This window comes from Corvus hawaiiensis, chromosome 2, assembly GCF_020740725.1.
Source record: "Corvus hawaiiensis isolate bCorHaw1 chromosome 2, bCorHaw1.pri.cur, whole genome shotgun sequence".
Classification (NCBI taxonomy): domain Eukaryota; kingdom Metazoa; phylum Chordata; class Aves; order Passeriformes; family Corvidae; genus Corvus; species Corvus hawaiiensis.
Genome location: NC_063214.1, coordinates 58,485,655 through 58,510,585, shown reverse-complemented (window position 1 = coordinate 58,510,585; position 24,931 = coordinate 58,485,655). Strand labels below are relative to the sequence as shown.

Sequence of the window (24,931 nt, the reverse complement as noted above, 5' to 3'; positions counted from 1 at the left end):
CCTGGCCTTTCTGTTCCAGCAGTAGATGCACTCAGAGCTCATCTTGTCTGCTTTTACTTTCTTTTCTTTCATTCTATCTTAAACAGACTTGTACTTGCTCCTATGTATTATTTATTGGAAATACTATGCTTTTGTAACATAGCTGTGGGTGGAACAGGCTCTGTAGGCACAGGGTGCACCATGTATCTGGAATAATTACCAGGAAGAAAGAAAATAGGCTGTGGTTCAATACATAAGGTATAAGCAAGTAAAAAAAGAAAAAGAACATAGAGTTTCCTCTATTTGCCCATGAATTACTGTATTTTGTGCCATAGAAAACCTGAAGGGAATCATCAGTAGAACTGTGCTTAGTTGCATCCTTTATTTTGTCTTTATTTCTTCCTTTGCCTTTTCCTTTTCCTTTTCCTTTCCCTTTTCCTTTCCCTTTCCCTTTCCCTTTCCCTTTCCCTTTCCTCCCTTTCCCTTTCCCTTTCCTCCCTTTCCCTTTCCCTTTTCCTTTCTTTTTTTTTTCAGAAGCAGCCTTCTTCTGTAGCATGTGAGGGAGTGATGCAATCAAAGACTCCATCACATTATATTTCAAATACTCAGTTATTCACTGAATGGTAGAGTCTCCACCTTGCTTCCTGTACCTATATTTTAATTTACTTGAAAGAAATTTCAGTACTGTGAATGTGTGGTCAGATGAAACAGATGTGTGTCGCAGCTGCCTGCCAAGTCTCAGAGAGGATGGGCAGCAGCAAAGGCAGGAGAAACATGAAAAGATCAAGGCACAATTCTCTTGACCCACTGTTATGTCTAAAAATACCAACTATACTGATCTTAAAGGACAATGAAATATGGGAAGGAAGGTTATTCCAAAATGGTGAACAAGCAGATCAAGGAGCCAAACACCAGTGTAACTTACTTTAGAAAGTGAAGAACATGGACAAAAGGATAACCCTCAGGCAGCAACACACACTTCAGGTTGTGCAGACAGTGCCCAGAAGGGCCAGAATCCACTGCACTTGCAGTCCTCTTTTTTTATCCACATCTAGAGAGCTTTCTGCCAATTTTGCACTTGTGGACTGGTTTTAGAAAAGATCACACATGAACATACGCTGCACAGTTTTATTGTTGAATCTTGAGAAAAGAAGGCTTATGAAAGTCCTTATCACTGTATTCCAATATTTAAAGAGTGGCTGCAAAGAAGACAGAGAATCCCTTTTCACAAGGAGTCTGTGGGAAAGATGAGCAGTAATGGGTACAATTTAATCCTGGGGAGATTCTGATTGTGCACAAGAGACAACTTCTCACAATGAGAACAATCAGCCATTGGAATAATCTCCCCAGGGAAGTGGTGTGTTCTCCAGCAGTTGGGGACACTTTTAAGATTTGGCTGGAGGACATGCTGAGCTTCTTTTAGACCATGCTTTTGCCTTGAAAGGTTGGTTGGACCAGATGATCCTCGAGGTCCTTCCAATCTGGTATTCCGTGATTCTTAAAACCTTTCTTACGCATTCACAAGCTGCATAAAGCTGGTGGAGGCTCTTGGTGCCAACCAGCTCTGTGGGTTAACTATGGGAGAGACATTTATCACAGAGGTATCTTGCAAAACGTGCTCTGTAGGACCCCTTGCAATCCCTTGCAGTCTAAGTGGGCTGGACTCCTTGTGCTCTTTTGTTTCTCATTCATCTTCCTTTCTGCAAAAGATGGAAAACTGAAGTATCTTGCCCCCAGAGGAAGAAAGATGCGTCTCAGCAACCACCAACTGACCAGACAGTCCCTTCCACGTGCTGTGCTGAATTTCATCCCCAGCAGAGGTTATGACATGGAGCTGTCATGTGGAGATTATTGCTGAGGAAACTGCATCTCCCACAGATGCGTTAAAAGTTCCCCCATGGTCCCAGGGAAAGCAGGGTTCCCATTTCCTTCTCAAATAAAGGTGGCTAGAGAGCAGCTCTGCCTTACTGCTGTGAGGTGAGGTCTGCACACCTCTGAGCAGCCTCTTAGGAGCAAAACCCAACCAATAAAGAAGATAAATAAACATTGGCTTTGCTGGGACTCTGCTGGCTGTCATCAGCCGCTCTTGCACAAGCGAGGCTGGGAGCTGCTGCAGCAGCACATTTTTGCCTCTGGCATGTAAAGTTCAAGGGTGCTGTCTTGTTAAGCAGTTTTCCGTTCTTTTAGGGGATTTTTATACTCCCTCAGCCACCTCAGTCCTCTCAGAGGACTGACTTTGCTTCACTTACAAAAGTTGAAATGTCGTAAATACTTCGAGGTAAAGAATTTTATGGGTTTTTTGCCCCAGGAACAGCATTTTGACTCACTGTATTTCAGTGAGACATTAAAAAAAACGTACTTGTGTGCATTTTAAAAAATTGCTGTTGTTACCATTTGCTCAAAAGGTAGCAAAAGCTGATGATACAGTGATTTGTTTTGCACTTTTTAACGTAAGACTGGCAGCAAAATCGTTGTCTCGTTGCTCAAGAGGCTTGAAATCCCCACCCTTGGGCTGTGATTCAGCAAATTCCCAGAGTAACCCTGGTCTGAAGCGCGGGTTCCTCCTTGTCCTGTCCTGCAGGGGGTGGATTTCTCCTAGACAAGCCAATGAACAGAAGCTCATTTATTTATGTATGTGGCGAGGAGGAAACTTGCTCCACAGTCTCCCCACCTCTTCCTGCAAAATGTTAGCTCTCTTTTGCACTAATCACTTCGGGTCCTGAATGAAAAGAAGTGAGCAGCAGCGGAGCTGGGGTATGGAAACTGCTGTTTTGAACATCACTCCCTGGCTCTGCTCCACACCTCATAAATAATCACTCTCACCTCATTTGAGCTACAGAGAGAAGCAAAAGCAGGCTGCCGGTGTCTTTCTTCAGCAAAACCTAAGGTGCTATTTCGGAGGGGCAGGACTGAGCACTCTGTTATTAACTCACATCATCGAGGAAATACGCTTGCTTTCTATCTTTTCTTGGCTGGATTTCCCCCCCGCCCCCCCCCAGCTGCAGCGGTATCTTAATGGGGAAGCTGATCTCCAAAGGCTGGCGGAAAAGAGATGCTCGAGTTGTCATGCTGGGGCTCGACTTTGCTGGCAAGTCCACCCTTCTGTACAAACTGAAGAGCGGCCAGGCTGTGGAGACCTGCCCGACGGTGGGATTCAACGTGGAGTCTCTTCAAACACCCTGTGGAGTATCCTTCACCCTCTGGGATGTTGGTGGACAAGACAGCCTGCGGGCCAGCTGGCCTAACTACCTGGAGGACATCAACACCCTCATCTTTGTGCTCGACAGCGCAGACATGGCCCGGGTGGCCGAAGCAATGGCAGTACTGGAGGAAGCCCTGAGCCACCCCAGCATGGCTGGCATCCCTGTGCTTGTCCTGGCCAACAAGCAGGAGGTGCCAGGAGCGCTGGCTCCTGCCGAGCTGGGGGAGATGCTGCAGGAGGGGGGGCTGGCAGGGCGCCGCTGGGTGCTCCGGGGGTGCAGTGCCCACACTGGCCAGGGCCTGCCGGAAGTCCTGGCCATCCTGGGAATGCTGCTGCGGGGCTCAGAGCAGAGCTCCCTACCCCGGGAGCAGCCCATCACGGGGCTGGCAGAGAGGAGGCAAGCTCCAGAGCAAACCTGAACCTTGAATGGATCCTTCCCACTCGTTGCTGCCAGAAGATTTGTCACGGAGGATTCCAGCCTCCAGGCACCCCCTACAATGAGCAGAGCTGCAGTTGGCACATGCTGTGAAACACCCAGGACCTGACCATCAAAACCCAGCAGGAGGGTCTCTGAGCAAAACTCCCATCGTGGAGCAGTTTTGGCCACATCTCTTGGACTCTTATCCCTAGCTGCAGCTTGTCCCACTGTCACCATGTTCAGCTCATCCACCGCACTTGTGTGTCCAGAGGTTCAGCAAGGGTGCTTTTTGACATTTATGAATTATAACAGAGATGTGTGCAAGCGTCAGAAGCTTTCTTCATTCTGCAGCTTCCAGCCCAGATGCATCTATCCAGATGGGGTGATCCTCCCTTGGGGGGAGCTTGGGTGTGCCCCATGCTGCTTCTTTCTCAGCACAAATCACATGTTCATTGGCTGAAAAAGAAGGAAGGCACTAAAAGGAGTGGCTGATTGGGAGCATCGTAAGCTCCGGACTTCAAATGGCCAAACAGCTAATTGGTTTTCATGTGGCATCTACAGGTATAATAATCTTCAAGCCATGGAAGCAAGCTGGGATTTGATGGTGTAATGCAGTTTGAGGATGTGTGTATATTAATTTATGCATTTCTTGTAATGATTCTTTCTCCATCCATAATTTTTATCAAATAATGATTTTATGAAAATGGTCCCTCATTTTCCTTGGATTATGTTTAAATATAAAGAAATCAGACCTGACTTTAAGATGCTTGGAAATATGTCTCCATGGCCAGTCAACCTCTAAATGTCCTCATGGTGGCCTGAGCAGCCAAGACAAAACCCTGTCTCTAAGACTTCTGAAACTGCATGAGACCACTCCACATGCAATGGTTGATAACCAGGGGCACCTATGGGCACAGGCAGGTTGGTGACCAAAGGTCTCTCCACACCCAGCTGTGCCCAGGGCAAACAAAAAAAACCCCACCCCTGGTAGCTCTCAGCAGGACCAGGTCTCTTGTGGCAGTGATGGTCTTTGTCCAATCCTGCTCAGCTTACCACTGGAAAGATCTATAAAATGTGTGCCTGAGGGCTTCCTGTATCCAAGATTTTGTTATCCAGAGTTAAAATTAAAATATTTCATAGTAGTCCCTGCTTCATTATAAAATGAATAGGGGAAGGGGAGAGATAAGATACAATTTTTTTATTTCTATTTTTCATTTCTGTTTCTGTTCAGAAATCAGCTTTCAAGGAACAGCATACTCAGCCTAGAAACACCAAGGAGAAATACATGGCAAAATCCTCTTCTGTTCATACCAGAGCATTTTACAGTTGTTAAGGAATTAATTGTCCAGCTGTTACTGGTGCTGTTATTAGCCACACTTCATAGAAGGCAGCAGCTGGAATAGAGAGCTCAAACAGTCATGAAGAAACAGAGTCAGACTTTTCTAGGAAGGTCTCAATAAAGACATCCTTCCCAACTGTTTTAGCTGCATTAATGTAGAACTACTGCATGCTATAAAACAGTGCTGCAGCATCGATATGGCCTAAGCAATCACAGTTAGGAGTGTATTTAAACAGCACTGAATCATGTAATGAATTACATGACAACCTCTGTGCATGGTAAGGAGAACAAAATCATGTCTTCAGATCTTTGCAGGTGACATAAGCTGGTTGATCCACTTCCAGCTTGTTGCAGGTGGTCACTTTGTTGCCTCTAGCACGCAAGGCTCCAGCACCTGTGTCCAATGACCTGCTGGCCACTTTGAACATGAGTTCTAGAGGCACAACACAAAAGGTTCTGTGCTGCATTGCCATGCCAAATAATTTGTCCTTTTTGAGTTTGCTGCTGTTTTGGTCTTGTGTCTTGCACGGCACAAAACAGAGAATTGTGCATTAGGGTAAACTCAGCAGAGACTGAAAGGCTGTTCTGGTGATGTCTTACTCCTAAGTGTCTCTTGATGCCTGCATTTGACTCTACAGGATTGTCTGCTGGTAGTTAAAAGAGGCACTGAAGCCTTACCATTTTCCTCTGAGTGTTTTTTAAGCTCTTTAAAAAGATAAAAAATAGGCTCCTCTGGCAGCAAATAGAGATAACCACCAGGCTTGGTAGACATCACCAATTAAAAATTACAACAGCAAGGTGGGAGGTGGGGAAGAAGGGGCAATGGAAATCCTGAACATCTGAAACTGATGAAGCAACATTCCAGTTGCTGAAATTGTTCTCGCTTCCCCTGAGGCAGTCATTTGGCAAAACACCCCATCTCATGGGGCATCATGTGATTTACCATCCCTGTTTTCTGGAATAAGACTTTTCTGGACGCTTGGTCATATTACTCAGCCCATTTATGCCCTTGTTCAGAGACTGTCAAAACAATGATGGGTCGTAATATTTGAAATAGCAGCGCAGAGTTTACTTCTAATGATTTCTCTTTTCTCCTGCGTTGGACAGGAGAAAAGCTGCTGAAACAAGTCAGTCTAATGAGCACTGCCCTGCTTTAATTGCACCCAACAGCACTTAAATGTTTCAGTGTCAAAACTCCTGCCTGGTTCAGAGGGAGCAGCATGGCAGTCTGCAGGAAGCAGCCAGCTCTAGGGAGGGAAGTTTGTTACCTCCTTCCTGGCAATTCTGCAGGAGACCCCCTGCCACATGGAGTGATATTGATCCCTAAAACACTCTCCTTATGGATTTCATGGAGCACCCTCCAACTTAATTTCCATCTTCCTGGGCATGGGATAGGTGTCACAGTTTTGGCACTGATTTCTAAAATAACACAGCTTCTCTCTGAGTAGCAGGTAAAAGAAAAATCCTCTGGACTTTGTTTCAGGTTCCTCACAAATTTGAAGCATCCTTCAGGTTATTTGTCCCAGAGCCTCCTCTGGTTGCTCAAGATTCCTTTTTAGAAGCTTTTCTGGATGCATTCTGGTGTGTATAAACCTTTACAGTGACATAACCAAAATCCGTAATTGTGCATTAACCTTCCCAGCCCCCCCTCCACTGAGATGAGCCATACATGTAAGTATCTACCCTTCCTTGGAGCTGCCAGAGCAGCCTCCCTGCCCAGGCCCATTAGAAATTCAAGCCCTTGGGCCTCCCATCTCTTCTCTGTTTTGCAGGGATCACTGCAGTGGGAGTTACCAGCATGTCTTGCTGCTTTTTTCAAGGACACCAAGACACTTCATTCCTCTTTCACACTGCAAACAGTGAAAGGGCATAGCTCATTCCTCACTGATTTACTAACATTTCTGTGGGACTGGTTTCTAAAGCAGCTTCCTGAGTGGGAATCCAGCACAGATTTATTTTTTCATTTTTGTCAAGAAGTTTTCCATCCACCTCCAGAGAGCAGGAAAGCAGCAAACTGGGAAAAAACCCCCCAAACAACCAACATTAAAACCAGTACAGGAAGTACAATTCATCTTTTCCTCTTTACCAGCACAGGAAGGATGACTCCCCTTTTCCATGCTCTCTTCACAACTTCCATTTTTCAGCCAGTCCATGACACAAAACACCTTCTACTTGCACAGTAGCTGATTTCTGCTGTTGGCACCATTGCTTTATTTTCAGATGGACCTATGTGCCATTTGTCCTGCAGTTTCTGATGGAGCTTCCCTGATGGGTTTCAGTATTGCTGAAGGGCCTGAGATCAGAGGGGAACCACGAGATCCTGGGGTTGCAGGGTGAGGGCATGGACGGTTGCCAATGAAGTATTTAAAGAAGGAACAGGCAGCCACAGGGTGCATGAGAGGGATCTGTGACCGGATGTAACACCGGGAGGAGAGTGTTAGGGCAGCAGCCAGAGACCTGGAAAATGCTTGGGGGAAAAAAGGTCAATAAGAATTTTTTTAAAGGCTAAGAAGTGTTGGGGAAGATGAAACAGGAAGGCCTTGGAAGTATGATTGCCTGACAAAAGATTTTGGGAATATGAAAACTACAGGCAGCATCGAAATGAAGGCCACTTTTGAAATACCAGGTCTTAGTTACTGAACAACTGGAAAACAATGGTATGGCCGACTGAAGTAATCCCCTCTTGATGGAACAATACCCTCTGCTTGCAGGCAGGTCCAAGGGTCAGAGCAGACCCTACTAGCTCAGCAGAAGGGGTCCAAAGAGTAGTTTTTAGAAGTTAAGATGTAACACTCTATGGTAATATAAGAACTCTTATAGGCTGTATGTAAATGCTATAGGATTTGTATCTTGTATTAGATTGGTTAGTGACAATTAGAATATTCAGTACAGAAGATGATTTATTGTATTGTAACCAGGACTTCAGACTTTCTCATTCTCTTTCTCATTCTCACTTCTATTCATTCTCTCTTCTATTCATTCCTCTCTTCCACTTCTACTCTTGCTCCTACTCTCTCTCTCTCTCTCTCTCACCCGTTCACTCTCTTGCTCTCTTGGGCCTGCTCAGAGCTGAGTCTAGCAGCTCTGAGCAGTGCCCCAATACCCACGCCCTTTACAATAAACCGGCTGTGTCCCAAGACCTGCCTATAGAGATCTCTCGTCTCCATCCGTCACCGTCTACGTCCGGCCGTCCCGACTGGACCCCAGAACCCCCGTAACCTACAAAGAAGAGCTTTCTTTTCAAATACAGCATGGAAAAAAATATTCCAATCTCCCCTTTTTCTTAGGAGACAGGCTGTATAATGCAGTGGAATGTCTTAATTTTTGCTTAATACTCCTAATAGCTGTAAAGTAATTTCTTCCTCTTAAAGAAATCCTGAAATACCACCTATAAAGATTCCCCACAGGTAACTCACCAAGGAAAAACAAAGAGCAGAACCACATGTGATGCCATCTCTTAAAAAGAATCAATACTGGTGCCAAATGGTATTAAAAGCCAGTCATGCAATAGTGATTAAGACAAATGACACACTACTGTTCAATACATCACAGCCTTCAAAGGGTTAATTAACTGGCCTTCGTCTAAGCTTTCCCACATTTGACTTTTTCATGATGCATTTGCTTGAGTTGAAACCCTGAGCCTGCCATCTGGATATTGTTAAAAATGCCAGGTGAAGGCTGGGATTTGGGTTAGGAACTCAGCCATGCATCAGTGGCCAGGAGTGCGTCATCACCCCATCTCATACTTCACACAGCGTGACTTGCATTAAATTCCTGCCAAAAGGGGAAAAAAAAAAAAGATAATTTAACCAACTGCTATGACCCACACCTGATAAGTGTGTCCCCCTCTGCCTGTGCCCCACCTGCCTCTCTGTGGTCAGACCAGAAGCACAAACCTCTGCTCCTGGCAATTCCCAACCTGGGCACTTCTCACCTCAAAAGCTCTAATGCTTTAAACCAGACCAGCACCATCAATGTCTTGTCTGCTAATTGCTGTGAGAAACAATCTCCCTGGAGCTCCCAGAGCCGACAAACTGTCCTTAAATTCTCCCTTACACCTCAGATTTTTATTAGGTTTTTTTGGCTTGTGCTGGCTAAACACCTTTGGATGTGACAATGAGGTTTTTTCCCAACAGGACACAACTACTTGCACAAAAAAACCCCTGCTTGGTGATCGGCAGCTCTGCAGCAACGCTTTGCCTTGGGCATAGGAGAAATATTTGCTTTTTAACCAAACAGTGGTGGGGTTACAAAGCCACTCGTTTTTGCAGAGGGAGAACAAAGTCACATGGGCCCATGGGAGGTTTGATAATGGTGGGAAAGGACTTTGGACAGACCCAGCTGGGGGTTTCCTGGGGAAGAAAGATACCAGCTGAGAGATGAGTTGGGGCCCTCATTTCCTGGGGGATCAGGGGAGAATCTGTACTGCTTATAAAGACACACACTTTATACCTCGTGATTTTCTGGCTTTTGACAGCCCTTAACAATAGTCCTTTCATTTAATAATGGTGTAAATGAGGATCAATGCTAAAACTCCACCCTTCAACACAGGCAGTATTTTCAGAGACGTAAGGTTTGGGCCAGTACAGGGCTGGAGCAGGGGTCCAGCACTGCACCAGCTGTAAGATATCTGCACAATGTGCCTCAGGGTGGTGCTCTCAAAAGGATGGAGAAGTATCTTCTCCCTGTTCCTTGAGGAAGTCCAACACAGAGGCAAAACTTGACAGACCATTCCTGCGGATGGCCCATTTCTGCAGGATGGGGTGGACCCATCACTAGCAAAGCAAGGGAAGCTCAGCCAGGAAGAGCAGATTTTGGGCTGCAAACATGCGAAAATAATCCTGAGTGTCCAGAGCTGCCCTGGGAAGGATGGGCACAATGTGTGTCGTGCTCCTGAGGAAAAGCAGCTCCGCAAAGACAGTGCCTAGGAATGACTGTGAGGGTGAGGGACGTGTCCTGTTGGAGATGGCTGCAGGCAACCCCAGGGCTTCAGGTGATACAGCACCTTAGCCTGGCAGGAAGGTGCTGATTAGTCCCCTTGGTTCCCCCAGGCTTTCTCCCTTGGAGAGACCTTTATTCTCCTGTATTTCCTCCCTGCACTTGTAACTTACTTCAGTGAGATGCCACTCTATCTTAAATAAAAAAACCAGACTCAATATTTTTGTTATTCTTTTCTGCACCCTACCTTTCTTCCGCATAATAAAAACACTCACACTGCTATCTATGCCCCCAGCACCATCAGCAGAGGTAACAAATAACCTTGTTGTACCCTTCCCTGGCAGAGCAGAAGACCCCATTAGCCACCTCCACCACTGCATGGGAGCTCACATGCTGCTGGAGGCAGGAAAATTGCAGGAAAACAGATCCTTAGAGCATTAATTCTCTGGGAAAGATAAGGGCCTTGACCAGAGGGGGAGGCTGAAAATGCTTCTGACAGAATGGCTTCTGACAGAATGGCTTCTGACAGGCTATGCCTTCCTGTACCCTCAGGGCTGGCCCCAGCTCGCCCTGCTTTTGCCTGTCCCTTCGATCAGCAGCCTGCGGAAATGCGGCCCCCGACCGCCCAGTCCACGGCCACACAGGAGCACCTCACAGTCTCTGCCATCTTCCTCATAGGAGATGCATCCTAATCGAATTATTTCAGTCTCTTGGTGCTGGAACTTAATGGATCTTCTTGCCATTTTCTTGAAGGTGATATGCCCCAGGAAAGAGCTTTTGATGACATGCCTGCTGTGAGTTTTGAGACTGCATGATACACCCATGATAGAACAGCAGTATAAATAATGGATCTCTTAAAAAAAACCCCAAACAAACAAACCCCACCAAAACAAACACCCAAACCCTAAAAAACAGGGACAGTGCAGGAAATTTCAGCTGTAAAACAAAAGCTAGGCAGCCTCGAGTCAGTTGCTCAGTTCTAGCCATCCACTCTATAACCCTGAGCAACTACACACTGAGTAAGTAAGGGGCAAATTATGTGCACACCAACTTTCTCTGGTGTAATGGAGGGGGACAGCCTGCCTTGGGAAGTCAGTCCCCAGGCACGGAGCCTGCAGCCGGCACTGACACCCATCTAGCAAGGAGCTTTTGCTTCTCTGCCACCGCTTTTAGCTCTCACACAGTCTTAGCTTGGAAGGAACATAGATGCAGTTCAGCTGCCTGTTGTCTGATGATTTCCAAGGCGGGAGAAGAGAGCCCCCACGTCCTCGGTGTTAGCACTTTAGTGCTTGCAGTGCTTCTCTTTGAGCAGGTGACTGGGACTGGGGTAATAGCAAACAAAGGCCCTGAGGAATACTTGTAGCAGTATTCTTGCAACTGGAAGCATGAGAAGCAGCCCCCAGGTTACATCAAGAAAAATCATGGACCTCAGTAAACTTCCATTTCTAAACATGCAGGACTCACATTTTCATATTTTCTTTCCCACCTTTAGGGGCCAAATCTTTCTTCTGTTAAATTTAAGCTAATATACAACTGAGGTCAGTAAAACTCATGCAGAAATTGAAGAGTTTAGATATTGACTAAAATATCAAATACAGAGAAAACTGTGACCTTTTCGAGATGTGATTTCTTCCCTTTCCATCAGTTTTTAATATTTCAAGAACAGACCTCTGGTTGACTTTCCATAAAAACACCTCCCTGGATACCAACAGCCATGCAAAACTCAGTGCAAACACTTGGCTCTGTGCTGCTGACAATGAGGTTGTGTTTAAAACCCCAGCAGTTCGATAGCAGGGAGAAAGGAACATGCTGCCACTGCAGGAGCAAGTTGCCACCTTGCTAATTATTTGCCTTGGACTGAGCCCTTTTCTCAGCAAAGGGTTAAATATTTCAGCACAGAGCCCTGAAATTTGAGAATTTGAGACTGAGATTACAGAGTTGGAAGTGAACATTATTGCTAAGTATCCAGCACATCCAGCTCCCTGTAAGTGCTCACAAATGAGCCCTTTGGACAGAAATTTTTCCATGCGAGATGCAACATTTTAGCAGCAATTGAACTAAACATGCATTAAAAAGGTGGGGGGGTTTAACCTCTTTTTTTTAAAAAAAATTTAATATTTGTTCTAAACCAGTACAGGCAGTGACTGAGAGATGTGAAACAACTGAAAGAGCGCTTTTCTTTTGATGAAACAACACATTTTTTGAAATTTTCTACGTATTTGGTTTAAACATGAAAATTTGACAAGTCCAAATGCTCCCTCTACACCTATCACCTCCTGAGATTTATGTGCCGCCATGCTTAAAATGACAAAACCTAAGACCATGCAAACCACTCCTAGAGAACCAATGTCAAGTAAATACTCTCACAATTACTGGGCCAGACCTCCTGTAAGCTGGGATCATCACGGGAAGAACAGAAGGAATTAATCCCATATTTTCAATATTATAAAATGCAGGCAGTATGCAGATTTCAGGGAGCTCTACCAGGATATAAAAGTATGAAATGCAGGGGAAACCAGCTGTGAACTGCATCAAACAGAAAGGAACACTCATGGGTCTAATCTCAGGGCAGGAGCTGCAGCTTCCCTTAAGCATTTCTCTGCACAAACCTAGAATTGAACTTGCTGAAGCCACAGGCAAAATATTTCAATTTCATCCTCCCTCTTCGTGTACAAACAATTTTGTACGGGCAATCATCTGGCTCCATGAGTTAGGGTTAAAACAAGCAAAAAAAGCCACTAACGATGATCAGCCTGCAAATAACAGATACAGATGGGAGCTCCGTTACGCTTCATATCAGCCCATTAAAAAAATCCAACCACCAGTTTTCCACAGGACCCTACTTAGGAAAGAGGATGGTTAATCCATGTTCCACACCTCTGTCCCTAGAGCCTACTTAATGTACTGAGCAAACTGGACAACCAACCTCCTCCTGCAGTTCCCCCACCGTGTCCAGGGAACAGTCCCCCTGCAGGGTATGTAAATCCTTCACAGAACTTGCCCCTTTTCCTCTGAAGTTGTGTGGTGACTCTACTGCTGTAGATAAAGGCAGAGAGCAGCCTAAAGCCTTCAACCTTCATTCTATTAACATTCTTAGGTTTGATACACAAGGTTGCAATCTCTCCGACATTAAAACGTTACAACTGAGGTTGGAAAAAAATCAGCTCTTCTGTTCCTTTATAAACTGGGATGCTGCCCAAGAAAGCTGTATCATGAGTGCATTTGAACACGCAGCTGCTTGTGTGCAGAGCTCCAGGGCCAGCACAGAGCAGACCTCCCCGTTACCATTTCTATGGCAGGATCAGGGAAGCAGAAAGCTGCTCTAGCTCCTAACTCTGCATCTTGACACAAGGCAGTTTTCCTGAGCAGCCTGAAGTAATGTCCCAGCCTGAAGCAGACCCGTACAGCTCAGGCACCTCCAGCTCATGCTGCTGTCAAGGTGACAGCGACAATCATGACAAACCCCTGCAGCAAAACCTCCCAAGGCTTTGCCTGCTGGAGCTCACAGTTTTCAACTGATTGGGTTTTTTTTCCTTTTCTTCCTGAAAAGGGCTTCCTGATGGCTTGGCGAAATTTGTTGTCCTACATATGTTTGAATAGAAGTATAATTATGCCACAAAATGGAGTACTTTTCATGTAACAAAATAGAAGGAACACAACACACTGCATTTGGTGGAAAGGACTCGTTTGAAAGACATTCAGAATCTAGAGGGCATTAGAGAAGAGCAGAATAACAAAGTGGGCCTCAACTATCATTCAGTTCACTGAGATTAAAAAAAAAATCAATTAAAAATCTGCCTGACAGTGGACCTTCTTACTCATTTCTCTGTTTAGTAGATCAAGCAAACAAGATTGAAGTCTCTGTATTTTTAGAAGTATGGGGAACATTAAGATATCATCTAGGTTTTACTCTTTCTAAATAAGACATGGCTAAAGTAATGCATTATTTATTCCATATATTCCAATGTAGTGTCATTCAAGTCCTCTAGGCAGGATCTAGAGGATGATTAACAGGTTGCAAAAGCCCAACACAGTTCAGTTTGTCAACTGAAAGCTGAAGGAACCAAAGGGACTAAACAGCTTTTGGAAATGGGAATTAGGTTCTTATGAAATCTTTGTCCTTCATATCGCCATGGACAAGCATTTGTAAAGATTTAAGTACAGCACTGGAAGCTCATCTCCATCTCCCACCCATGGGGACAGGGGTTTCTCCAGGTGACCCAGACGACTGACACAGAGAAAGGATGGCAAAGCCACGGTTGCGGTCACAGGCACCTTTCAAACAGTTCAAGTGGTCTCCTTCCACTGGTGCTGTACCGTAATGAAAGCAGGACTGTACTAAGTAGAAGGCTGCTGGACAATGCAAGCCTTCTGACGGTTCCAAGCTGTTCCCAAGCAGCATCCCAATGGCGTCACTCATGCCAGGGAGGAGGGATGCTGGCTATGAAAGGCTGTCCAGCCCAAGGCCAGTTTTGGTGCACGCTCCCTCCCAACGCACACTGGGCAGGAGTTGGGCGCCCCTGTGCACCATCCTGAGCTTAAATTAGTGCTGAATCAGCAATCAGCCTCACACCAGGAGCCTGGAAAGGACATTTCTAGAGGTAGAAGTCAACTGTGGAAGTTCCTTGACACTCTTGGTCCACCTTCAAGCCTTTGAACTGAAGTCACTGTTTCAGTAATTACATGGAGCAGCTGCAGCCCACCTAGCACAGCCCCTTGTACACACTTGGGAAACATCTCCATACAAAGTATAAAACTCCGTATCCAAAGTTTCAGAGATGACTGCATTAGCTTACTTTATTCATACTTGTAACATACTTCAAACTTTGATGCGGAGTTCTGCTAACTAATATCTAGTCAAAGACAAAAACCCCTAAGTCAATCCATGAAGACTAAGCAGTTCCATAACCTTCAAAATAAGTTCTTGAATGTTTTTATAGTATTTGATAGCAGCTTTTTATTGGTTACAAAACCTAAGCCCATATACAAAATTAGGAACACATTTAGATGCCTCTTTGAAAGAACGTTTTAGTCTATTTTAACTGATAGTTTAAAAAAATAATAAAAACAATGCAATTTTAAACACTGTTCTGAAAACGTAAAAGTGCAGCAATATACTTTGTTTCCTTTATTAACTATGAAATGGTGCAATCCCAATCAAAAGCTGATAAGGTCACAGCAGAAAGAACTGAGCAAGCACTTTGTCCTGCCTTACCCAGTTCTCTGATGTTCACTTTTATTGTAATGCATTGAGTGCAAGAAAAGGATCGAATCTTTACAGCAGAGGAAAACTTGCTTCAGTATCAATTTGTATGTAATCTCTAGAATAACAGTGAGTGTAGGCTGAACTGGGTATGCATCAGTCTATATGGCATAAAGGAGACTAGATTGAATTGGAAGGGGGAAAATATTTGTTCACAATAACATCTGCTGGAACTCTTAATTTCACAAAATCTTTGTGACCTTACCTAACTTTGACTTTTTATTGTTTAGTTTTTTAGCGAACACCACACAGTTTCAAGATTTTAGACTATAGTGTGTGAATAGGATGCAGTTACCATATGAAGCTTCAACTCAACTTCTGGGAAAAGAAAAAAGGCACAATGAACTTCAACTCAATTTTATGTGCACAAGAGTTGAAAAATCTGAGCCACCTTAAAGAGAAATTGATTCTAAAATTTATAAAACCTATAAATAATCAGAGGCCAAACCACTATATTAAAACAGATTATCTAGCAAGTAAAAATCTTGCAGTTTAAACATACGCTTGTATCCAGCTGAGATACAAGACAACTCACTCTTTAAAGTGGCTCCACCTTGGCAGATATATATTTAATGAATGCACACCTGCTATGTGTTGTTCATCAGTGGAAAAACAGCTGATCCACAAAGCTCTGATGGCATCTGTCCTTATCTTCATCACAGTAAATACAACCCACATCCAATAACTAAATTAGTTTAGATTTTTCTATCCCTTCACATCAATGCATTGGGAAATTACACCCAGTAAACAACAGCAACAAAACCAGTTTGTGTGATAGCTTACAGAATTTCAAAATTACCGATCTTCGCCCCAGCAATACCAAAATCCCTTTGAAAGTGACTGGGTCAGGCGATTTTCCAAAAGCAGTGACTTCATATACCTTATATAAAGTTATTTAATGTGCGCTGCACATCAGGTTTATGCTGAGTAACGGCAGCTTCGATACAGCCTCACACATCAACCAGTTTGTATGTTTTTAATCACATGAATAAGATTTGAGACTAACTTCTGAATTACTCTTCCAATACTCCAAGAATGAAGCTTTTATGACGCTTCTAAGTAGTTGCTGGTTTGTTGCCAACCACATCATCATAAGCACTGGTTACTAAGTAAAAAATATTTTAAGACTAAATTACAGTAAACATGAAAGCTCCACAGTTTAAACCCAATATAAATCAACCATATCCAATTATCAATTTAAAACAGAAGATATTGACTACTGAAAGTTGAAAGCAAGATTCTTTTTAACTAATACATTTTTGGACAGAATTTTTTTCTACAGTCTGGGACTCTTGCTTTCAGCTTAAACAGAAGTTCAAGTCCATAACAGGTTGTAGCTCAGGTAAAATACCATGCACAGCATTTGATTACTTCAAAACAGCAGGAACACACAGGCTGAAGTGAGTGGTCAAATAGGGCTCGCTGTTCTCAAAAATTAGGTATAATGGCAAAAGCTTTACCAGTCCAAATCTACAGTTCATTCTCCAACCCTGGTTTCTGAGGCAGTTAATGAACACACATCAATTACTGATAGCTGAAGTAGTTTTTTTGTTTGTTTTAAACTTAAGTGTTTAATCAATTGCCAAGTGTTGTTTTTATAAGTTACTTTTATTTCAGTTTCACCAATGAAATTCATTTGGCTTGCATTTTTGAATCTATTCTTCCACATAAAGTTTATGAAAATATGTTTGTGGAGGACGATGATGGAGGCTCAGAGCAAACTGGGCCCCTGTAAAGTCTTCCAAAATGTATGCATCATACCAAAGTGTCTTGATCCACAGCGCACCATTTTCCAAAGAAGCTACTTTTCCGTGGAAAGCCAATGTGCCACCACTATGGAATATTCTTAACAAAACTGCAGATTGCGGTTGTCAGCATGTGGCACCAGGAAAAAGGCAAAAAAAGGTAGTTGGGACTGTTAAAAAGAATTGTGAAACAGTTCAAGAGATCATGCATATGCATTTACAGTCCATGTGATAGTGATGTTTGGCAACTGCAAAGTGACCAATACATGGCTTGCTTTAGAAGCATCAAACGAAGAGGCATGTGTGTCTTGGAGCCTTTTGTTTCTTCACTTGGTAGCCATCTGGTGGTGCTTCGTACTGGTGTGGGACAAGAGAAGCTGCACTTTTTTTGAACTTAAAAATTAAATTCTTTTGTTTGAAGGTTGGCTGTTGGGTCGAAGTTGTAAGTACCTCCTTGAGTGGCTTCAGGAATGAGATTGGGGTCTTCATCAATCTACAAAACACAACAACAGAAACACGTGAGAGGCCAATTCCCTGCACGATTGGGTACACAGAGAAGAAATTAACAAATGTTCATATTTTCTTTTTTTAAAAAAATATTATTGCAATAAAATTAGATCTGTTTTTCCAATTCAATTCCTCAAATACATTTAAAAAGAGCAACACATCTACTCTGTTCTAATACCATCAGAGAAACAGAAAATTGTAATGGTTAGGGATAGTGCTGCTGTTTGGTTAAAGCAGTTATTATTTTAGCTACACAGTTTAATTTTCAGTGCCAATTTTTAGTACTTCTGGAGTTGGCTGATCACTAGTTGTGGATTCCAAAATTAGTTTTGTACTTTCTCCCATTTTCTTTCAACATGAAAATATTTTTTTATCAGCAGCTGATAGAAATACTTACATAAAACTTAAAAGAGTTCTTAGTATCTCCTATCAGAATTTGAAGGATTTAGAACTACCCATTTCAGAGCAGTTTTATATAGGTCTCATAAGCACAATCTGAATTTGGTTTTAAACCAGAAGTACTTCATTGCTCTATGGATACAGAGTGAAAGGAATCAGCAGCCAACTTCACCCAGCTTCCTCAGAGCTGTTAGGATTTAGGTATTTACAGCCTCAAGGAATAGCAAATAACACGATCAGTAGCAACAAAATCCACAAGTTAAACCCTACCCATCCTCCTGCAAATTACCAGCTGCACCAGTTCTCTGAGCTTCATTTGAGATTGTGTGTCATTCTGAAGCAGGATAGAGCTCTTGTGTGGGGATCTGAACAGTAGTGCACACATCAGAACTGACGCACCTAAAATCTTTCTCTTTACTTTGGGTAACACTGTCTAAACTGGGGGGAAGAGATTGAGGCCTTTGGTGACAGCAACAATCTGCACATCATGCCCACATGAAGACTGAGTCTGGTTTCAGAATGCGTCGCAAAATGTTTGTGTTTTGATAAATTAGCACTTCTGCCTTCTGCAGGGGTACTACAAAGTAACCCCACCTAAGGTCACCCGCCTTTAACACAAGAAACTGAAGTCAGGAAGCTGTTGGTGCTGCTCCTAAAGTACAAGCTGTGCACTTTACAGAGCACAGGAAAAGGAGCAGATGGGATTAGCAATGAAGGGACATTGAGCAGCCAGCAACATCGCATGAGAATACAGAAGATCCTGAAGTGACAGAAGGTAAGAATACTCCTGGACAGTCCATCTTAACACTGCCAATCAGGCTAACATAACCAATCTCGTCTCCCTGAAGCAATCATGGAACTTCTACAATTTTAAGTTTCAGAAGCTCCAGAAAACACAGTAATATAATAATCTGAAGGAAAGTCCTTCTCTTGAGTAAAGGAGGCAGATTCAGCCCATCAGACATAGATTAAATTGCATTAATGTAAAAAATAAATGCACAAAAGGGAGTACTAACCTCAACAGGGGTATTTTTCCACCCACATCAACCAGACTGTGTTCTTCAGCTAGGCGCAGAAGTCTCAAGAGTCTCTACGGAGACTTTAAGACACTGCTAACAGAATCACTACAGGCATAGGAAACTTTTCACATTGCTTAGCTTCTGCTGACTAACTTCCCAATCACGTGACGGGCCCATGAATTGAAGATTATCGAGTCCTGAAGTTAGAGCTGGCATTTGGCAAGTTCAATTTAAAAGAAGAACTGAAAACATAGTTCTGCTAGGCTGCAGAACTACAGACACCCTGGACGGCCTAGAAAAGATAATTTGTCTTCGAATTGCATGTTGAAGTGCTCCTTAGGAACTCACAAGCAGCCAGTAGCAGGAGGAGCTGGAACCAGAGGGTCAAAGTACCTAATCTGGGTGCAACAAAATATTGGATGGCAACAATCAGCTGCAGAAAGTGTTAATAGTTTTGATGACTTTTCACTGCAGAATCCAGACTGAGCAAATACAGAGTTGAAATACAAAAATTTATCTGAAAGTAAGGATCTGCTTCCCCTTCCAAAGACTGATGTATGAGAAAATAAAAAGGAGAGCCAGAGAAATGTTTAGATTCTAATCACAAGTAATTACATGTCAATGTGACAAAATTAAGTCAGCATCAATCAATTTGTTAGGCAAAACTAGAGTAGTCCTCTTGATTTTGCTGAAGAGAAGTCCTAGTATTGAGAAACTCTTCAAAGACTTTAAATTGAGGGAAACTCTACTGAACCAGGACCAGGAAAACTGACTTTGAAGATAATGTATGACCACTGGAACTGAGGAACAGTGACAGTGTAGTTACTAAGCTAACAGCACAGTGCATATACTCTTCCATCTTTTGCATACTTACATCATCACCAGAGAAATACTGATCTATAATTTCAAATGCTAGTTTATAAATGTCTTCATTCTCGTGCTGTTGCAAGGCTTCAATTTTCTCTAACCCTGAATAAATGAAAATGGAGAAGAGTTTTGTAAGATTAACCCAGAGTAACTGACTACTTTCCATAAGAAAAATGATTAAACATTACTACTGAAACACATTAGAAAAGATGTAGCTCAGTTTGACAATATGACCTACACAGCAGCTCTCTTTGTCTCTAAGAGCAAAGTAGTTTGTGAACTTTACATGCCAGGGAATATTCCATTTTATGAACAATGGATAATGGAGTCTTCTCTTGGTTTAGATAAAACTCTATTTTTTAAAACTATTGTCTGCTACATAACTTTTGGTTTAGTCATTGTGCTTTCCATGTACCACCAAAAAGAAGTGGCTACATTTGTGTGTTGCCTGTAAGTTTAAAACAGCAAGGTGACAAAGCAGCTAGTCCCATTTTCAAACTGGATATGGAATAACACAAGGGAAAAGCTTCCAGTGCATTATGTTTTTCAGTATCTCTTTGCTAGAATACATTAATTAGCATATGTTACAACTTGGATTGTGATATCAGAAAGACTCCTCATCCAGCTTTGGTCTGTAATGAAATTATGGGCCTCAAACTGCTTCCAAGGCAATGAACTAGAGCAAAAATTGTGTGTTTTACCACAGGACAAAGTATGTGCAACTATCAAATGAAAAGAATTACAATTCTCATCGAAACCTAAAAAATACCTAAGCTACAGAAAGCTCCTTCAACAATTGCCTCTACACAGCCATCTCCAAACTTAACTAAACAGAAAAAAGGTAACATCTCTCATTACAAGCCTCCCTTGTTTACTCAAATAGCCCATGGTGAATAACACTGCAGTAAACATCAGCAGCACCAAGGGGAAGACAGAACAACATCCAGCAAATGACATTTTTTAAAAGCCTAGTAAGCTCTTACCTCCACACTCTTCTATAATTTCAGCTATTGTGCTAGCCTCATCGCCAGCCATTATCAGGATGTTTTTCAGGCCATCCAGCACCACCTGTACCACTTGAGAATCCTTTACTGAGAGTAGATTGCAGAACGGTGGGATTACGTTTTGTTGTACAAGGTATTCAACCTAAAGAATTAAAACCAAAAAAAATTGCTTTCAACATTGTGCTTCTTACACAAATGGCTGCATGTGGAACATTTTAGTGACAGCTTGAAATCCCACTACACATACCTGATCTTTTCTCCCACTTATTGTCAAATTGCTAATTGCCCAAGCAGCTTCCTTTTGTGTCCCGAAGTCCCCCTGAAAAAAAAAAATTAATAGCTCATTAAAATCCGCATGGAAACATCTGTCAAACTTATTAAAAATCACAAACTCCTCATGTCAGATTTATAAAAAGAGGATGACAACTTGCATAGCTGATAGCTTGACTGACCTTAGCCAGCTGGTGTATGATCATGGGGATTAGCCCAGCATCTATTACAGCCTGAACTTGTTGCTGGTTTCCTGCTGTGATATTGGAAAGGAACCAAACTGCTTCCTACAATGGGATAAAGCAAAAAAGCAAAACACTTTTTAAAACTAGTCAGCAAATGAAAAAAAGAATTCAACCAAGCCTAACCACCTCAAAACCTAAAATCATACCATGAGCAATCACTAAACAGGTCTCCTCCTTTGTGTGCTAGCACTTCTAGCACACAAACTTTTATAGCACTGTGAAAGACAACAGGGAATCAATGTAAAATTAATATGATTGATCCACAGGGCCAGATTCTCTCTCACACAAGGAGTGTGTCCATACCTCAGGAGTAATACTGATGTAAACCTTATATCCACTTTGCACTGCTGGAGTCACAGACAAGCTTTAAACTTTCAATCAGTTTTGCAAAGAAAATAGGAAAACTGGTAAAGCATCATTAAAAAAGGACTTATCCTGTAATCCTACTACTGACAGCTCAGTAGTAGCTTTCTGTTATGTTAAAAGGAGGACTCCACCTTCCATTTACTTTGTTTAACATGAAGTGGTGTCCACAAAGCGCATTCAAGTATCACACAGGACACTCTGTCCTGTGACTTTGCTCAGCAGTTACTCCTTCAGGAGGTTCACCCACACAGCTACCACCTATCTCATGGCAGTTAGAAATTCCCAGTTACAAAGAGGGACACTTGTCAATCCAAAACATCTTAAAAAGGCTCCAATCTTTTAAAAGATGTAGCAAGTAGGCAATTATGAAGCACTGCAGAAAAAAAACATGGGTTCCCACTTTTTTAGGGATGTGTATCTTGCTTTTATTTCTATTTGCCTCTCACAATCCAGACTTGAAAAAAACTCAAAGCATTTCAGTACATCTCTTGTACAAAAATAATTCCTTGGCATTCAAAAGAGCTCTTCATCATTCTTTTGTAAGAGCTAAAAGGGCAGGCAAAAATAAATCACATTAGTTTGACTATCAAAGATAACTTCTTCAGAGATCTTCACAGCTGACAGGGCCTGAAGAAACAGAGATTCCTCACAAATAGATTTTTCCTCAATGATACACTATATGGGGGAATCACATAATCTAAACAAAAAAGCCTTCTCCTCAGACAGACCATCTTTGCAATGGAAGATGGCACAATGACTAAAAAAAAGCAAATAACATGAAATACAGCTCTGGAAAACGAGGCACTGATCACTTGCATCAAACTCTCTCTACTCCACCCAATCCTCGCAGCAGTGAAAGTTATTTCTGCCAAAAGGAAGGAGATGAAATGCAGAGACAATTTTCAGGAAAGGGCAGTGATACACCCTCCTTCCTTGAAGGAGAAGATGAACAAGAGAACAAACTTCACTATGAAAAGGTGGAGTGGGAAAACTGGATCAGTCTTATGCAACTCACTGGACTCAACCTAAATTATAAAAAACTGTAATTGAAGTTAGCCAGTTACTCACTTTGCAAATAAAGAGTATCACACTCCAAAGCAAAACCCTTCAGTCCTCCCAGAAAGCACGAGGCATCAACAGCAATGCACGGATACTCACTATGGCTGTCTGGTTTCAGTCCTAGTTAAGCATCAGCCTCAAAGGCTGCATCTTTATACAAAATTGCCGGAAATAACAGCTGTAGGAAATTCTTCTGTAATATTCCACAGGCTACTGTTTTATTTCTTAAAAATACTAAGTTAGGAAGAAGCAAATCATACCTTGTTTATCTTCTCTTTTGGATGCGTCAGGAGATGCGGGAAATAAGACAAAACATCACAATTGAGAACAACTTGTGTCTGTTCATCAGTACCAGTTACTATGTTGCCTACTGCTCTCAGTGCTGCTGTCTGAATATCCAGAGTGGGAAGGAAAAAAAATTGCATGTTAAAGACAATGCTGTTACTTATGCTATAACAAAGATAATTTTAAGATGTCTCTTTATAAAAACACTTTGCAAAATACAATTTAGCACTTCATCCTCTGAGCTACATCAGAAAAATGGGTACTGTTTCATCAAAAGACACAGTACATCACAGAATAAATGCACTGCAGCTCAACTCAAAAAGTGCAAAGATTAGAAAATAAAAGAATATTAAAACCTTAGAAGATTAATTCATCATGTACCTGATCTGTGTTACAATTCCAATAACCGCTTCTAGGCTCTATGTCTGCTCAGGTTGCTCACTTCTCCATTCAGCTCCCCACTAGCGCACTCAAAACCTCACAACTACTTACTGAGTCTCAGATGACTTTCAGAAATGGACTTTACATCTTTATGTATTGGTCAGTAAAATGCTTTACAAGTGACAAAATACTGGAGAGACTTCTTTCATCACGTGAACTAGTCTGACAAATTTCAAGACAGCCAAATCTCATCCAAAGTACAAACTAAACAAACATGTCAAATGCAGATACACAAAAGAGCTCCGTATTACAGCGGATGGTTCATAAAAAACCCAGTACACATTAACTAACTTTTAGTTTCCCATTGTCTTTGAAATTAACCAAGTAATCTCAGTTAACCTTTCACAGCTAATTACAAATTTACTTTACTAAAAGGACTCAGCATTTGCAAATATTTCAATACTCTAAAGGTTCCAAAATACTGATTTCCATGAGCTATTCAGATAGAATATGCACAATCATGTATGCAGCAACAGCAAGAGTGCATATTACTTGAATTCTGGAAAATGTAAAATATGTTGTCATTAAATATTTTAGGACTACAAAAGGAAGGCACCTCTGGTAATCATACAACAGAAATTAATGTTTAACCTGTCACTTTACTTAAAACTGTATTAGTACTGTTTTGCTTGAGTTTTCTTTCTTTTTAATATTTTTTTCCCCAGTGTAGGTAACACTTTTTCTTCAGTTTTACCTGCACAAAATGTAGCTATAAATGTTCATCTCACTAACTCCACTAATACATACTGTAAGGCACATTTTTTTAGCAAGCAGCGTACAAAGGACTATTCAAACACAACTGAATCAGACTTACTTGAACTTTAACCTCCTGATGACTCAGAAGGGGAACTAGAAAAGGTACAACTCCCGAATCAATCACCATTTGTATCTGTTCATTTCCACCATCTGTTAAGTAGGACAAAGCCCAAACAGTGTCCACAAGAATCTACAAATTGGAGAGAACATGGTTTACATATTGAACAGAAAAACTGGTATAATGAAGGTTTAATTTAGTGAACAACATTCCACTTATCTGGGGGTGGAGAGAGGAAAAACATGCAATTTAGTTATAGGAAAAACTTAAACATTATTATGATGAGACCTAATCAGTAAAATGTTAATTATGTACAGCTATGAAAACCAGGGCCATTTGGTCCATCAGAGTAATTTTTGGATGTCCTCTCAAATTCCTTTTTAATTAAATACTACATTTTGGTGCATAAAGTGACAGCATACATCATCTCACAAAGGTAAACTGTTGGGCTAGATTTGCATTTCTAAGATAGAGAACCAGCTCAAGTGAGTAGTTGTGCTAGTAACTTTCTGAAGAAAATACCAACAACAGCCTCCTTAGCGCTGCTGTAATTTGTTAGCTGTGCTATTTTATGATTATGGAATACATAAATTCCCTTAACTCTCTAATCCATCTGACACCTTAGCATTTCTGATCCCTAGTGCAGTTCTGAAGTGAAACTGCAAACAATTCTGGATGTATGCCTTTTCCTGCCTTCATATTAAGAATAAAAAACACAGCAAAGGAAAGGAGTTCTTATACCAACTAAAGGACTAGCAACTATTGTAATGT

General features: G+C 42.0%; 2 protein-coding genes across 3 annotated transcripts in view; one reads left to right on the top strand and one right to left on the bottom strand.

Moving 5' to 3' along the window:
* Window positions 1-491: 491 nt before the first annotated feature.
* ARL11 (ADP ribosylation factor like GTPase 11) lies at window positions 492-4,741 on the top strand. Its single transcript, XM_048295252.1, has one exon. The coding sequence runs from the start codon at window positions 2,995-2,997 to the stop codon at window positions 3,598-3,600; it is 606 nt and encodes a 201-aa protein (XP_048151209.1). The 5' UTR covers window positions 492-2,994; the 3' UTR covers window positions 3,601-4,741.
* Window positions 4,742-14,646: 9,905 nt separating this feature from the next.
* KPNA3 (karyopherin subunit alpha 3) overlaps window positions 14,647-24,931 on the bottom strand; it is a 48,156-nt gene continuing 37,871 nt past the window's right edge. For both annotated transcript variants that reach the window (XM_048295243.1, XM_048295242.1), the window contains exons 11-17: window positions 24,161-24,292; window positions 22,881-23,009; window positions 21,133-21,237; window positions 20,928-20,999; window positions 20,660-20,822; window positions 19,684-19,778; window positions 14,647-17,377 (exon numbers count right to left, since the gene is read on the bottom strand). In XM_048295243.1, the coding sequence (XP_048151200.1) occupies window positions 17,279-17,377; window positions 19,684-19,778; window positions 20,660-20,822; window positions 20,928-20,999; window positions 21,133-21,237; window positions 22,881-23,009; window positions 24,161-24,292 (795 nt within the window). In that variant the 3' untranslated portion in view covers window positions 14,647-17,278. The remainder of the gene's footprint in view (window positions 17,378-19,683; window positions 19,779-20,659; window positions 20,823-20,927; window positions 21,000-21,132; window positions 21,238-22,880; window positions 23,010-24,160; window positions 24,293-24,931) is intronic.

Bases quoted from the DNA above. Each gene is read 5' to 3' on its own strand.
- ARL11 (XM_048295252.1), top strand. From the start codon at position 2,995: ATGGGGAAGCTGATCTCCAAAGGCTGGCGGAAAAGAGATGCTCGAGTT.